General features: G+C 43.1%; 1 protein-coding gene across 18 annotated transcripts in view; it reads left to right on the plus strand.

Moving 5' to 3' along the window:
* CELF4 (CUGBP Elav-like family member 4) overlaps positions 1–14979 on the plus strand; it is a 703740-nt gene that overhangs the window by 616771 nt on the left and 71990 nt on the right. For 11 of the 18 annotated variants that reach the window (XM_068422675.1, XM_068422655.1, XM_068422661.1 and 8 more), the window contains 2 exons: positions 5233–5361; positions 10162–10241. In XM_068422675.1, the coding sequence (XP_068278776.1) occupies positions 5233–5361; positions 10162–10241 (209 nt within the window). The remainder of the gene's footprint in view (positions 1–5232; positions 5362–10161; positions 10242–14979) is intronic. The other 7 variants (XM_068422658.1, XM_068422662.1, XM_068422669.1 and 4 more) reach the window with 1 other exon arrangement.

The raw sequence follows: 14979 nt of genomic DNA on the forward strand, positions 1-14979 counted from the left end.
AAAGGTGGTAGATCTGTCCCTCTTTATTTCCAAGGCCTTGGATGTGATGTTCTAGATAGTAAAGCTGGCTTACACTTTCCTGATACAAGGATTCAACCTCTTTGTTTTGCAAGAGGGATACGAGAACACAAGTGTATTTATATACTCTTATCTAAATGTACCCCCACGCACACACATACATTAGCGAGAGCTATCTGGATAAACACAAACCCATGTCATGTCTCTCTGTGAGTGACCCTAATTTTCCCCTAGTCCCTCCACAATTGCTGTGATTCTTGTTCTTGTCCTCTTGCTCTGCAGAGGGTCAAACATCCTGCATCTCATTGTCCCTTCTGTCTCTTTAATTAGTGCCCGTCCTCTCCCTTCTCCCCCTCACTCCCATGTCCCCCCTCCCCATGTCCTCTCAGCACTTGGTTTGCAATGCTATATTATTTCACCATGCCTGCCGCGTGCTGTCTCCTTCGCCTGGACCCGTCTGACACCTCTGCCTTACGCTTATCATAGAAACATAACATTTAAATACAAATAGAACAGGGAATAATTTAACCCCTATTTGCACTGGGGAAGGTGCCAAGGCTTCGTATAAACACAGCCAGGGAGATTTATAGATGCTGTATATTATTCTGACAAGTTACATTTCTTCACTCCTGTGCCTTGCAGCCAGCTTTTCCTGACGGGCACAAGCCTCCGCAGCTGGCACAGTGGCTAAGAAGAGGGGAGCCTGGTTTCATGGGGATATGGGAGATGTCACCAAGGGGACAACTCTGGGGACTCTGGTTTGTCATTGCTGTGGCCTTTCTCTCCCTACCTGTCTTCCTGGGAGGAACAGGAAGTGCTGGCTCCTACTGTTTGTTGATGGCAAAATGAGGTAGACTTGAGTTGAACTTAATTTTCAATATTATGGGAGTGCCTCAGGTCACTCATGGTGAGGACTTCGTGGTGCACCAGCAGAAACTTCCTCGGCTCTTCTGGGCACCACAGCACAGAGAAATAGCCACCCATGGTTATTTCCATGGGCCAAGCAGGCATGATGGACTCAGGTTGTGGGGAAAGACTGATAATGGGGTGAACACTAATGAAGGAAAACAAAAAAGTGTGGAGAAGAGGCTTACATCCACACCACATTCAGCCCCCACACTGCAAGGCAGTGTCACTGCTCAGAGTGCTGCTGTTAAGGGCTGCCTCTGCAGCGAGGTTAGCAAGGTTTCTTCACTAACATGTAATATTTGGGCATGAGATAGAAACTGAAATTGTCACTTTGGGGTGTGTGTGTAATAGACAGAAATTGGGACTGGCCCTTCCTGACAAAAGCAAAGGGGAGATGCTCAGATATGCATCAATACTTGATGCATGGCCTTGTGTGTCCTTGAAGAAGCTGCATAGAATAGGTTTTCATCACACCTGTCCTTAGACATGCTAAGTAAGCTCACTGTCCTGATTTCCCTCATGGGGAGGAGATAGAGGCTGCTCCTCATGGCTACCTACCTCTGTTGTGTAAGACAGGATGGTACTGTGAGGTACCACTCCCTCTCCCATGGCCATGGGCCAGCTTAGGCTGGAGCACACGGTCATGCCCACAGCTCATGTTGAGGGCATCCCAGATCATGTGTTGGTGCCCGACCTCTTTTTATCCTTTTTTCTGCCCCTGGACAGTGGTATTTCTGTTCTTCTTGACTGTGTATTCACTTTTCCCTGGGGCTAGGTCTTAGTGGTCCCAGTCTGAAGGTTTTTTACCCCTCAGTCCCACAATCTGAAATGAGGATGATAGCATCGAGTCTGCCCAGTGCTCCAAAATTCAGATGTGGGTCCTGAGATGCATATATTTGGAATAATATCTCGCTGAAAGAGGAGGAAACATGGGACTCAGCGGGGCGGATCATGGGTGGTAAGGATGGACCCTACACCCTACGGACAGGCAGAGCTCAGGTACAGCTTGATCTGGGGACTGCTCCAGGTTTGTGTGCAGCCTAAACCTCTGTTTCTGTAGGATGTAGAGTGGCCTGAGCAATGGTACAGCAAGGTACTGCCCTCCATTCTCATTTGAGGACACAGGAGAAGTCTGGCGGCGAGCACCTGTGGTGTGCACACATGCTCAGACACACCCCACTGAGACCAGCACATCCTCTCTTCATTTTATTCTGGCAGTCTCATGGCCTTATTCAGACATATTTACAAAGCAGAAGTAGTTGTCCTGGTGCATGGCATATTAGCTTTTTGTTTGGGACCTCGAAGAGTAGCATATGGGGACAGTCACGGTGTAAGAAAGAGGCTCGTACAAGCCCATTAGAGGATAAATTCATTAACCAAGACCTGGAACATGATGAATGGTCCCAGCTGCTGGACCCTTCCCTCTCTCTTCCCACCTGAGATGTGTGAGGGGCATCGCTAAAATGCGTTGTCGAGCTCCCTGGCAGGGCTGGGATGTGAAAGGTAAACGCAGCACTTTTTGTTAGAAGAACCTCTCAGAGAAAAAACCTTGTTAAACTGACTCATTTTTTATCAGCTGAGTGTGTGATTGTGTAGTTTTCTGAGACAGCAGATGTGACAAAATGATTCTCCTGACAACCCAAGGCACAGTTTTTCAGGAGGGAGACAGGGTGCTGATTTGAAGACGAGGCTGGAGGTGATGTCCAGGCAGTGCTGAGCCCTGCCTGGCCATGAGAGACCCCTTCATGCCACTTCCCCTGGAGCGGATGCATCAGCGGCCCCTGGGGAAGGTGGTCCTCACCCTTGGCAGAGCCTGTTCCTGGTGGTCTTATGGCCACCCTGTGGGCAGCTTGCCAAAGCATCACGTCTTCTTCCCACCAGCCCTGGGGACAGGCACCACCACTCTTAGTGTCCTGCAGAGATGCAGAAAAAGGGACTAAAATTAAAAAAAAAAAAAGGTAAATTAAAATAAAATAGAATAGAATATAAAATAAAGTGGTGCCTAAAACAACTGGTTTTAGCTTTGCACAAACTAATCCAGACAAGGCAGTTTCAGGCCAGTTCCACACTAGAGAGTTTTGCTGACAGAGGAGAGATGTGATTTTTTTTTAATGATACATTTATATTAGCAAAAAGCCTGGTGAAAATACAGTTACACAGCTATAGGAGTGCTTTTGCTGATGCAGCTTAATTGAAACAGGGGAAACTATATAAAGTACAATATAAGAGACACTTTCTCTGTGCTGGAATGATTTACTAGACACAAACTTTCTAGGCAAAGCCTTTTGCTGGTAGTGTTCCCAGTTCATTCTCGCTGCTCTGCCCCCCTCCTAAAATATCTCCCATTTCCAGAACAGCTGGTCTCATTCACTGGGTGGGTTTTCCTCCAATATCTGGACAACCACTGGCATTTGGACTGGACTCTTTCTCCAGGGCTTTGTCTGGCCCTAGACTGAAAGACGCCCCGCAGAGCGTGCACTCAACTTCAGTAGTTGCCTCTCTAAGGCTTATACCTCACCTCTGAGAGTCTGTTTTGTACGTCGGTTTTGCCATCAAGAAAACAAACCTTTCAGATCTCCAAAGCACCTTCTCTTGTCAGTGGGGACAACCAACAGGGTGTTAGTTAGGGCTTTGTGGATCATTAAAGCGTGGACTTTGTGTTGCCAGCAACGACCTTGAAAAGTCCCTTTGCTTAATCAGTTCCAACATAAAGTAGGCATATTTCTTGATTTAACGTGTCTATCAGAAGGCTATTCCTGTTTTTCTCCCCTATCAATCAGAAGTGTACATCTACCCTCCTCAACCTATTTTTCCTACCATTTCAGCAGTCTAAATGAAGGCAACATAACTCCTTTTTTTCTGTGGGCAGTACACTTTTCATTCACGTGGATAACTCGACTGCAGGATTGAAAGCTCCTAATATCCTTACTCGATATCCAGTGCATGAAAAATTATCCTCATCCAAGGCTATAAAGTAATTTACCAATTTGCAGGTGCTTCTTGGAGAGGGGAATTTTGATCAAACACTTGTTGAAGCAGAACAGATTGCGTACACCAATGATTTCTCAGTGAACAAAAGTGACATAAATCACCCAATTAATCATCCGGAAAAGGGTTGTTGCAAACCAATGTTTTGTTCAGCTTTAGGTTAACATGTGCATTAAAAATAAATAAATTTTGAAATCAAACTATTTATTTATTTATTTACATATATTTATTCAAATTGGTTACATCTGCTCTGTAAACTGCTCTGAAAAAAAATCTTGGTTCACACATTTACATACTGTGTAATGAATGATAAATAAGACATTTATGAATCATGTGTAAATGGCCTGTTTACATAAACGATGTAAACTATGTAAATTTCTTTTTTTTCCTTGGTGTGATGGTATTAGTCTCTGAACATAAACCTGATCTAGAGGCATCACTCAGTGCCCTCTGAGATCTTTCTACCAACTCAGCAATCATTACTTTGGTCTGTTTTCACTGACATTTCTGAAGGTGTTTCATTCTGGACTGAAGATCTCCATATGTGGTATAAGTCGAAGTATAAATTGCCTTCCTCATTCAAAAATACAACTATCTACGAGCAGACCACATCCTGCTTTGACATGAAATACCACCTGCTTGAGTTATCTTCTCAGATATTAATAATCATAGTTAATTTTATGTTTCAAAAAACAATATATGTTTCAAAAACTTTGGGCTTATTTCAAATGAACTTTAAAAATATATTAAAAAACTCATCCAGACTTGCAAGGTATGTGTCTGTGAGTGGGGATGAATGACAAATCTCCATTTACAGGCTGTGGCTTCCGCTATATCCTGATTTAAAATGGCTTCTGCTCAACATTTTTTTTCCTGCAACTTATTTAGTATTGCGAGGGCTACTAACATGTTATTTTTCACTTGGACTTTATTTCTATATGCTATCTTTATCCACATTCCTCTTGGATCACAGTCTGAGCAATGTTGCCATTTCAGTTGTTGCAAGCTGACTGCAAAAATTGATCAGAAAAAGCTGATTTGGAAGACTTCAGTACCCAGGTTTTGAGAAGCAGTTAAAGATTTTATATATAACCAAACCTCACTCTTATTTTTTTTTTAAATTGCCAAATTATTTTCAAGTATGCATTAAAAGTCAGATGCTATTAAGGTTTTTCAAGCCAGCCACCTGAAAAGACTAGCAGCTTCTGAAATATGTCACCTCGATGAAATCACTGTTTGTTTTGCATGTGATACTGAGCCATCTTGGCTTTCACATCTCTCCTGAAATATGGTAAGCATCTCTTTATTTTGTTCCAGAAGATAGAAAACTCTTTGTGGGCATGCTCAATAAGCAGCAGTCAGAAGACGACGTGCGCAGGCTATTCGAGGCATTTGGCAACATTGAGGAGTGCACAATCCTTCGGGGACCCGATGGCAACAGCAAAGGTAAGGTGACAGCTTGTGTCAAGCTAGACCCAGTCTCAATGTACATATCATTTTCTCGTGCGACAAAGTCATTAAGGAGCCACCAGGACAGCATCTCTTAGATTAGGAGGGGTCACATTTTCCAAGGGAGGCCATTTCTTTGCTGGTCACTGTTTGCTTGTACATGAGAAGAAAAAGCTGATTGCACTTAAACAGATGCCCCCAATGAGCCACATGCAAACTGATGCCTATTACTGTTTGCTCTCAGGGCAGAGCCTCCCTTCTGAACACAGGGCCTTTACGTTGGCTCAAGATGTGCTCTTCCCACCACTTTGAACAGGCTCCTTCTTTCTTTAAACAAAGCCAAGGTTGCTACTTTACATCTTGACTCACTGGCTCCACCACCATCTCTGCTTATTTCTCACCCACCAGCCCCAGGTCTTCCCCTTCTTCAGTTACTCTTTGCCTAGATACACACTGGCCGGTGTTCATAACTACAAGGGTTCAGGTGCTGATTTAAATATTACACTCATTTACCGTTCAAAGCACACAAATGCTTCATTGCAAAACTAGGTGCCTTACCTCCTTCTGCCACTTTTTGCATCACTTGTTACCTGGATAGCACAAAAGAACCTTTTCTACAGCCCAGGTGCAAGAACGAGGCTTCTCTCTTGAATGAGAGTGTCGTTTTTTTCCCTGTCACTCTCTAGACAAAGTAACTTCAATTTGAATAGGAAGCCCTCTTCTCTTGACAGTATAACGTGTCCATTAAATATTGATCTGCATATAATACATCATAAACTCTGCTGGAATGTACAGCACCAGGGAAGAGACCAGTCCTGCTGACGCAGTTCATATCTCACCAGATATTTTGACATGTGACAACATCAACCAGCATATTTTTGCAACAGGGAGGCAAAAAAATCCAAATCATAGTGATACACTGGAGAAAGATATTGCTATTCCATAAAATCACTGGCAGCCAAAAAAGACTTGACACCAGCATTATAGGGCAGCGGTTTGATATAAGTCAGCAAAGCTCAGTCTTCCTGATATAAATAGCTGAAAATAAACTGTGGGCACCCTTCTTCAATTGTGTGGCTACTTTAGTTTCATGACACTCAAAGGCAGGGGCTGCCCCTCTGGAAAGCAGTAGGGTAGGTTGGCTAGAAGAGCTCCAGTCACCATAATGGTAAGCAGTTAAGCACTCCATTTGCTGAACAAATCAGTAAATTGGGGAAAGGCAAAAAAAAAAGTCTGTCTGCCTCTACCTGGGATTGTATGGAACAAAATCTAACGACGAAGGAGTTAAACAGAGTAATAATAAAGGCAATAATGTATGAGATCTGTAGGAAACAGGTTCCAAAGGAGATCCAACCCACAGGCTTGTATTCATACTTTCTCTATTTTTTTTTTTCCTTAAACAATTTCATTATAAGTCTGAATCTGAGTGGCAGCTCCATATTGCTAACCAGTTTAATTATTAGTGCTAGCGGGCTGCAGTCTCAGGCTTGCATTTCACTGATCTGTTCAGGATCAATACTGAGCCTTGACAGAGTTAATATTACCAACTTCCATTTGCTGGTGCTATTTACTGAGAGTGTGAAGCTCCTAATTTACACACATGCAGTTACATACACACACACACGCACACAAAGCAGTCAATCCAACAGAAAACTTAAGAGTAGTGCCCTTATCTTAGGAGACAGTCAGGCGAGCCACAACTCCCACAAAGTTATTCCCAGTCTGTAATGTTTTCCATCTGCTAGAAACTAATATGTGACACACGTTGTTTGTGAGCTACTTATTTTGGGTAAAACCCATAAGGCTTAGATTCCACCTAAATTGAGATCTAAGCAGATTGTCTAAGTGCCAGATAGCAATCAGATCCCATAGAAATCAGTCCTGCCCAACCCGTTACCTGAAGCCCCACCAGGCATCCTTGTGGTGAGCCTCTAAGTCCTCCAGGTACCTCAGTGAAGCACTGCTCTGAGAAGGTAGGTCCCAGCTTCCAACCTGAATGTTCCCACAGGCCAGTCACAGACAGAAAGCTGCCTGAAGCCATGGGTGATGTCCTGAGCCATGAGGCATGCCCTTCATGGGCTGCAGAAATACCTCCTGCATGAGGCACTCGGGAGTAGGCACAGTGTCTGGAGCGTGCAACCAAGTATCAAAAGATCTGGGACTGAGGCATGTCTCTGCCTGAAGGGGAATGCAGAGCCTGTCTCTCCTGGATGAGGTGGGACAGGAAGGAGCCTTCCTGTACCCCTCTGTCTAGAGCTCACTAGTGTGCAGCCAGGAGTGCAAGAGTCCTCAGGTGAGGACCCTGAAGTGGATCCAGTTCAGCAAGCCAGCAGGACCCACAGGATCTGCACTGCTGCTCAATGGACAGCACCTTTCCCCCCCTTTTTTTTTTCTCCATTCAGCAGTTGTCTGCTTCAGTAACTCAGAAAATAAAGGTCTCCCACAGCACCTGAGGTTCCACAAGAGGAGTCTTAACACCCTCTACAATTATAACCTTAGACCCTGTCTCCTCTAAGCTGACAAGACAGTCAGAGCAACCCTTTCAGCACTATAATCTGGAAATAAGGAAAGAAAAAACATTTGAGCACATGTATCTCCCTGTTCAGCACAGGTTATCTGTCTCTCTGTGTGTCAAAATCCCTTCAGACTCCAGATCTGCTCCTACCAATGGGACACCATTGTTCTGAGGAGGGTGGCATGACTCACATCCTCAGCTCATGAGGTCCTGGAGTCAGTTCTGGTGAAAATAGGAGGGAAAAATATTATGTACACTTCTGATATTGTGTACAGAGGTGATTCCATTGAACATGCAAACAGAAGGGCCAAAATATTGAGATCTCTGCTATTGTCTTACCACCATATACCAGCAAAAGCTGAGTTTCCACTTGTCCTGCCACCTCAAAACCTTTTGGAAGCAGTAGGAGGGATCCCATTAACATCTTAGGCATTAAACGAGATAAATGCCTACTGCTCCCTTCATTCCCACCTTTATCCAGCTCCACTGATCCATCAGGTTCCTCATCACAGGAGTGAATTTCACCTGGAGAGCGTGAAGCCTTCAGCAACACTGCAGCCAAAAATCCTGCTCTAAATGCAATGTGTGACTGGAGCTGGAAAGCTTTTGTGTCTTTGCTAATCAGCATCTTCTTTTTAGAGGCAGAAAGTACAAAAGAATCTCTGCAAATAATTAAACACCCTAATTCGGGATTATCTCTGATTAATGAAGAGGAAGGCACAGTATCTCAGGAGCCCGGGAATGCTGGGCTGCGATTATGTCATAATTGATCCCTATTGTTTCCAGCTGAAGTTTATCTATCTCATTTTCTCATGATTGTCTCCTCTCAGCTCCTTATAAATTAGATCCAACTATTAGCAACAGTTGTTGTGCTTTTCCTGAAATACAGTCTGCACACAATGCTGAGGGGGTAATGCAAAGCAAAGGGCTCCTAACTGTAAGCTAATTTCATGTGTGTATTATTTTTGGAAGGGGCTACCACTGCTTTCTTCAATCTCACTTCTATCAGCCTGTAGTGATGATCTTGAAGACATTTGGGGCTCATTCTTCTAGTTTGCAAGTGGGGTGTTCTAAAGCTGCAGTTTTCACCCTGCAATGTATGGATCCTTAAGGGTATGTGGACCTTCTAAAGATGCTGCAAAGGTAACAAAGGAGAGCTGTCCCATTGTCAAGGCTGGCATCCCCTGTGCAGTGATCTGCACCCCTTCAGGAAAACAGCTAGGGCTTTGCAAATTGATTAAAAACTCAAAAGTCTTTGGTAGTAATAGAAGAGGGTGGAAAACAGAACTTCTCAGATCTCTACCAATCTGTTCCAAAAACCGCCTTAGCAAATGGAAATTACTCTTCCTCTCTCTGGGTCAGTTTGCTTGTAGCTAAGAGTGTTAGCAATGCTTTCCCCCACTCTAGTGGTGCGTGTGACCCTTTGAAATGTTGATCATTTCTGCACTCTAGCACATATCCATAAATGCACCTTTCTGCCCTAAAACTTTATGTAAGAGCTCAGTGTGAGATTCCTCACATGGCAATGCAGGCCGGAGAAGCACTGCCTATGTTTCTCTAATGTTCAGAGGAGAACACCTACACAGGCACTGGCTCTGCAGCTATGAAAGACCAAGATTCAAATTTTGGTGGTGGTAAGATGGCAATCATCACATGCGGATCTCTCCCACCCCTGTTTCTTCACCAGAAGATCTCTCATGCTTTATCAGACCAAAGCTGCTTCAAGCCAAGACAAGCTCTGAGCAGTCTGTCATGGAGTTCTACCAGACAGTGATATGATAAGGTACTTTATAGATTTGAAGTAATATGAATGCCTTCTGTACAGCTGTCTGGTTGCTTGTAACAAGTACATGCAGCTTTCTGATAACTTTTACACAATTCCTTACTTTTGCTCGTAACACCAGAGGGAGGAGCATTCAGCATTAAGTCCAATACAAACAAAATGAAATTCATTTTCACTCAATAAATTGTAAAATTGTGCAACACTGCGACGGGAAGCTGTGGAGGTCAAAACATAAGTGGATTCAAAATGTGCTTGCTAAGTTTATGTCCATCAGTGCCCATTACAAGCAGTGTGGGAATTATGGATGCAGCTTTGCCTTAAGAGGTCCTCAGGCTGCTGATGACTAGACTTTGGAAAGGAATAACCAGGAGCACATTTGCCCATTATACTTTCCCGACAACAATCTTTATTGGCCAGTTCTGAGGACAGGATACTCAGCTGGATGGACTTTCATGGTACCCATGGAACCTTTCTTATATTCTTCTTTTTCCTCTTCCAGGGTGTGCATTTGTGAAATACTCTTCACATGCAGAGGCCCAAGCAGCGATCAATGCCTTGCATGGCAGCCAGACAATGCCGGTGAGTAGCTCTGTAACATGGGCAAGTGGGGATCAGTCCAGCCTTTGCTGCCCTGTGGCCTGATTGAGGAGGAGGGATGATTTATCTATGCTTTGCAACTCATCTTCCAGGAAGGATGGATAACAGCTCAGGCATTCAGGGCCTTGGGTGTGCTTAACTTCTCAGTGGAAAGGCCTGGATGACACTGTCATTTCACACAGGTGCAGAACCCCAAGGGGTGCTGTGTCCTGTCACCAGTAGTTTTGATGACCTGAAAAAAAGATATATGGTTCACAGATGCCAAAAACATTGGGTCAAATTCGCCATGAGTGTAACCTTTCAAGTTTCAGAAGGATGAATCAAGTAGAAACTTGTGTCTAAGGGCTTCTTTGTTTTCCCTCCACAAAGAGTACCTGACTCCAGGTGAAGGATAAAGAACGTTTTGCCGGCGTTCAGCAGAGAGCAGCATGTTCACGTGATGGCACTAGAAGCTAGAGACAAATCACACAGTGATGAGCGCTTCTCACTGCTACTACAAAAGTGCTTACCTAGGCATAAATGTAGTCCCCTACATCCAACTTTTGAAAGACAGTCAGACCAGCTACTGGATCTTCCAGGAAATATCTGAGGGATTGTTCCACTTGGACAAATATCTAGTAAGATGGGTTTGAAGCCTGATAGTTCAGAAAAATAGAAATGGAGATGTATTTTATATGCAAAATGATATTTGTACACCATTACAGAGGCACATAGGAATGCAAGGCATTCCTCTGTCAGCAAGGAAAGACAATCTGGTCCAACATGTTTTGGTTTATTATAATAGCATATTATTTTTATTACTAATTATTCACAGTGTAAATCATGAAAGGCTAAGAAGCATGCCAACAACTTGGAAAGAGTACAGGAAAGCTCAATAAAAAATATTTAAGAGTGTAAAATCTCCCTTTCAGTAAGAGACCCTAATGTAAATTCATGAATTTATCCAAATAAGTTTAAAGTGGTCCTGGCAGATTGTCTCTAGATCTTTGCAAGGATGAAAACGGAAAATTCTTTACAGGGGAAAAGGTTTCTAAAAGTAGCAAATCATCAAGATTTCATTTTTTGGAACCCCATCTTAGACAAATCAGTTTAAAAATGGTACATGTTTACCATTGACATTACTGAAAAAATCTCCTCAAAGATGGGAGTCTCAATTTTTTGAAGCATTACAATTCTTTTAGGACCCTCTTCCTAAAAGACTCCTTCTAACAAAACCAGATATTGGGCTTGATACTCACATCCCATAGTGAAATACTCTTGGCATCTTCCCTGAGACAAGTCAAAGAGGTACTTCTAGTGACTTTCTCTCAAACTTTGACCAGAAGTGATAGTGTCTACAAACTGACAATCAGGAATTGCAGTTCCATAGGGTGTGGTACCACAAAAAGGTGCAACAAAAAGTCAGTCCCTGTCCCAAATATCTTGCAAACTCATATGACAGAGATGAGAGGAAGACAGGAGAAAACAGATAGAACCCAAGGAGAGATGAAGATTTTATCTAGATCTAGTATACTAAAAATATCCTTATCCTTCTCCAGCCCTTTATCCTTCCTACTTTCAGAACACTTCAGATAAGAAAAAAATACTCATCTCTTGACCATTTGTGAGCAAATTTCTGTTCCACCCTGCTGACATCAGCTGAGCTTAGGATGTGCAAAACAATGAAGAATTTGGCCATTTCATGGGTCAGTTTTTTATGGGAACATTTTTCCTGCTGACTTATTTGACTTAAATACCTGTTACAGAAATGTTCTTGAATAACCAGATCTGGGCATCTGAAAAAGCACCACAATTTAACCATTACTAGATGCACATCCCAGGCTCACAAATTTCCATGGCTTGACAAGTTTCTGTGAATTGGCTGAACCTCAGCAGCAGCCTATGCACCTACCCTTCGTTCACAGGAAAAGCAAGTAGAAATTATTAATTTCATCCTCTTCATTATAAGCTAAGTTATGTGGCTTTGACTTATATCTCCCATGGGCTATGAGCAGGCACAGAGGCAGTTACCATGGCTCAGCAGACTGGTGAGGACCTGCTGAGTGACCGCCACTTGATCAAGATGTAGAGCACACACTGTTTTCCCCACAGAGCCTCAAAATGCTTAAGGTGCTTTGAATGAGATGGGCCAAATCCTGCTAGTGACCTCAGTTCCCAATTTCATTTTCGTGGTGCTTCAGGGTGTGCAGCTTCTTTCAGGGCTTGGATGTTCACAGAGAAATGCAGCCACCTCGTGGTGAGACAGCAACGTAGCCCTCGTCCTTGCAAAGGAGCGGTGCATTGCTGCCATCTTCCTTCAGTCCCCCCTCCCATTTCTCCCGCCATTAGGACTGTCCTCATTAGTCCAGCTGTGATGCCAACTCAAAGTTGTTCCTGTGGTTCAGCCAATTTAAACGTCTCTTGCCTTGTCCTCGTGTACTACCAACGGGGCATCCATCATCATTCTTGTCAGGTCTCGAGCCGTTCGTTCCTGCAGCAGACTCCTGTTTCTCCACAGCTGTCAGGATTATTGCTCTACTGTGACTTCCTGTTCACACAACATATGTTGCCTAATAGTTTCAAAAGACAACTTTCTTTTATGAAAAGTTTTTTTTCTTTTTTTTTTAATTAACCTTTCCTTGGACAGGTGCCTGACCACCATCCGTCACAAGCCCACTTCTCTATGCAAGGCACTTGTTTCTCCTAAGGGCCCACCAAGCAGGTCTACAGTTTTCCAATTTTCACACAACCAATTGCTTTTAGAAACAACTTTACCAAAATCACTTACTTTTGAGCAGGCCCAAAGTTCCTTCTGTAGCTACTTGCCAAGAGAGATTTTTTGGTGTCTTTTTAAATCATATCAGCTATCAACTCACCAGCTTTACAATAGTGTTTTACATGACCTCCATGTCCTCCTTTGTGAGAGATCATAATTTTCATGTACTTTTGCATGTATTTATAATATATTTATAACAATTATATTCCCTGTACTTTTACCTTTGGTTACTCTGACCCCTCCTGTCTCTCTTCCCCGCCCATAAACCATCCAAAGACTGTCCATAAACAGGTCTTTTTGTGTGATTCTCTTCCCTTCCTCATCCAAGCCTTGTCCCTAACAGCCTTATCCACCAACACAAATTCAGCTACTATTTCTATAGTGACAGCTAGCAAATCTAACTTCTCTACTGCAGGACTGACTCCTATCCAAACGAAAATCTTGGCCTGTCTTTCCAGCATCTCCTAGTGGATATATAGCTGTCAGATGAAGCTCAATATGTATAAAACAGAGCTCTTGAACTTTTCCTCCCAAACTGTGTCTCTTCTCTCCTCCGCCCCCATTCTCAGTCACTGTGGACAACATTATCATCCTACCTGTCAGTTACGCTCCTACCTAGGCATCATCTTCAGCTTGGTTTTCTCCTTCTCTCCATGTCTTCATATCCAGGTGACAGCCAAATGTTGAAGAGTCATTCTGCACAACACTTCTAACACATCTAAGATACGGCCTTGTCCATCCACCCACTCAGAATAAACTCTTCTCCACACTTCATCATGCATACCTAAACCGCAGCAGCCTTTATCCTACACAGAAAGTACACAGGGTTAAAAATTATACTACTGTTGCACCTTTTTCACCATCTCGCCCACTGTGGCACCTCAGAATTTCTTTCGTTATTAATTAGTTCCTGGAAGGAGTAGAACACTACTGTTATCTACATTTTCTGCATAGAGGTGAGAAGAAGTGGAGTGTGATTCATTTGATTTAGCTTTAACAGTCTAAAAGTTTGTAATCTATTCTAAACATCTTCTAGAATTCATACAGAAAGGAGAGAGAGAGACATTTCTAGAGATTCGTGCATTCTTCCCTTCATCTATCTGTGCCAGGATGGGCTAAATCACCTTCTGGGAATGCCTGTTCCTTTCCTTAATTTTAATCTCCATAATGACACTAGTCCGAATACCTGAGGTGGGACTCATCTTACCTAATTTGAGACATCCAGAAGATAAGGAACTATGTCTGAGGTTGTCATCTAAGTGTTTGTCGTCTAAGTTTCTATTATAATCAATAGAGAGGAATAGATACCTCTGGAGGAATTTTATTTTACAGAAATACATTTTGAAACCTGTCAAATCAAAATGCAAATAGAAGTGTGCTTTTTATCTAATTTAAGTGTTGGATTCCTATGGTCTGCCAGCTCCAGAATAGTGGTTCTTCACCTGAAGTGCAACTTAGAATGAAAAAGGACCCATACTGCTTAAAAACAAAAGCTGAAAACACTTGCGTCCTGCAGATGTCTCTGAATCTACAATTGCCTTTAATCACCAGTGTTACACCCTTGCCACCTTGAAATCCTTCTGCTGCACTTGTCACTGACACAGTAATCTTGCTGGAGCAAAAGATCTAGGGTGACTCTATACCAGCTAACACTATCCACCAGTCAGATATTGAAGCTGTTCACTTGGCCTCTTGTCTGATGATGATTCCTCTCGCATCACTCAGACATGTAGTCTAAGATTGCCTGACTGAGCCATGGAGGCATCTGCCTCCCTGCTGAGTAGACACCTAACTTCATGTCCAAGACAAGGGGAGCTGAATCCTGTTCTGGGTGTTTGCTGCCCAGCTAAAACTATTTGGGATTCTGAAACCACATATGTGTCCTCTGACTCTTGATCAGTTAGGTAGACTGTGAACTTGGCTGACATACTAATTGTCAGCATTGAGTTCATTCTATATCTTTCT

Source organism: Nyctibius grandis, chromosome Z (genome assembly GCF_013368605.1).
Source record: "Nyctibius grandis isolate bNycGra1 chromosome Z, bNycGra1.pri, whole genome shotgun sequence".
Lineage (NCBI taxonomy): Eukaryota > Metazoa > Chordata > Aves > Nyctibiiformes > Nyctibiidae > Nyctibius > Nyctibius grandis.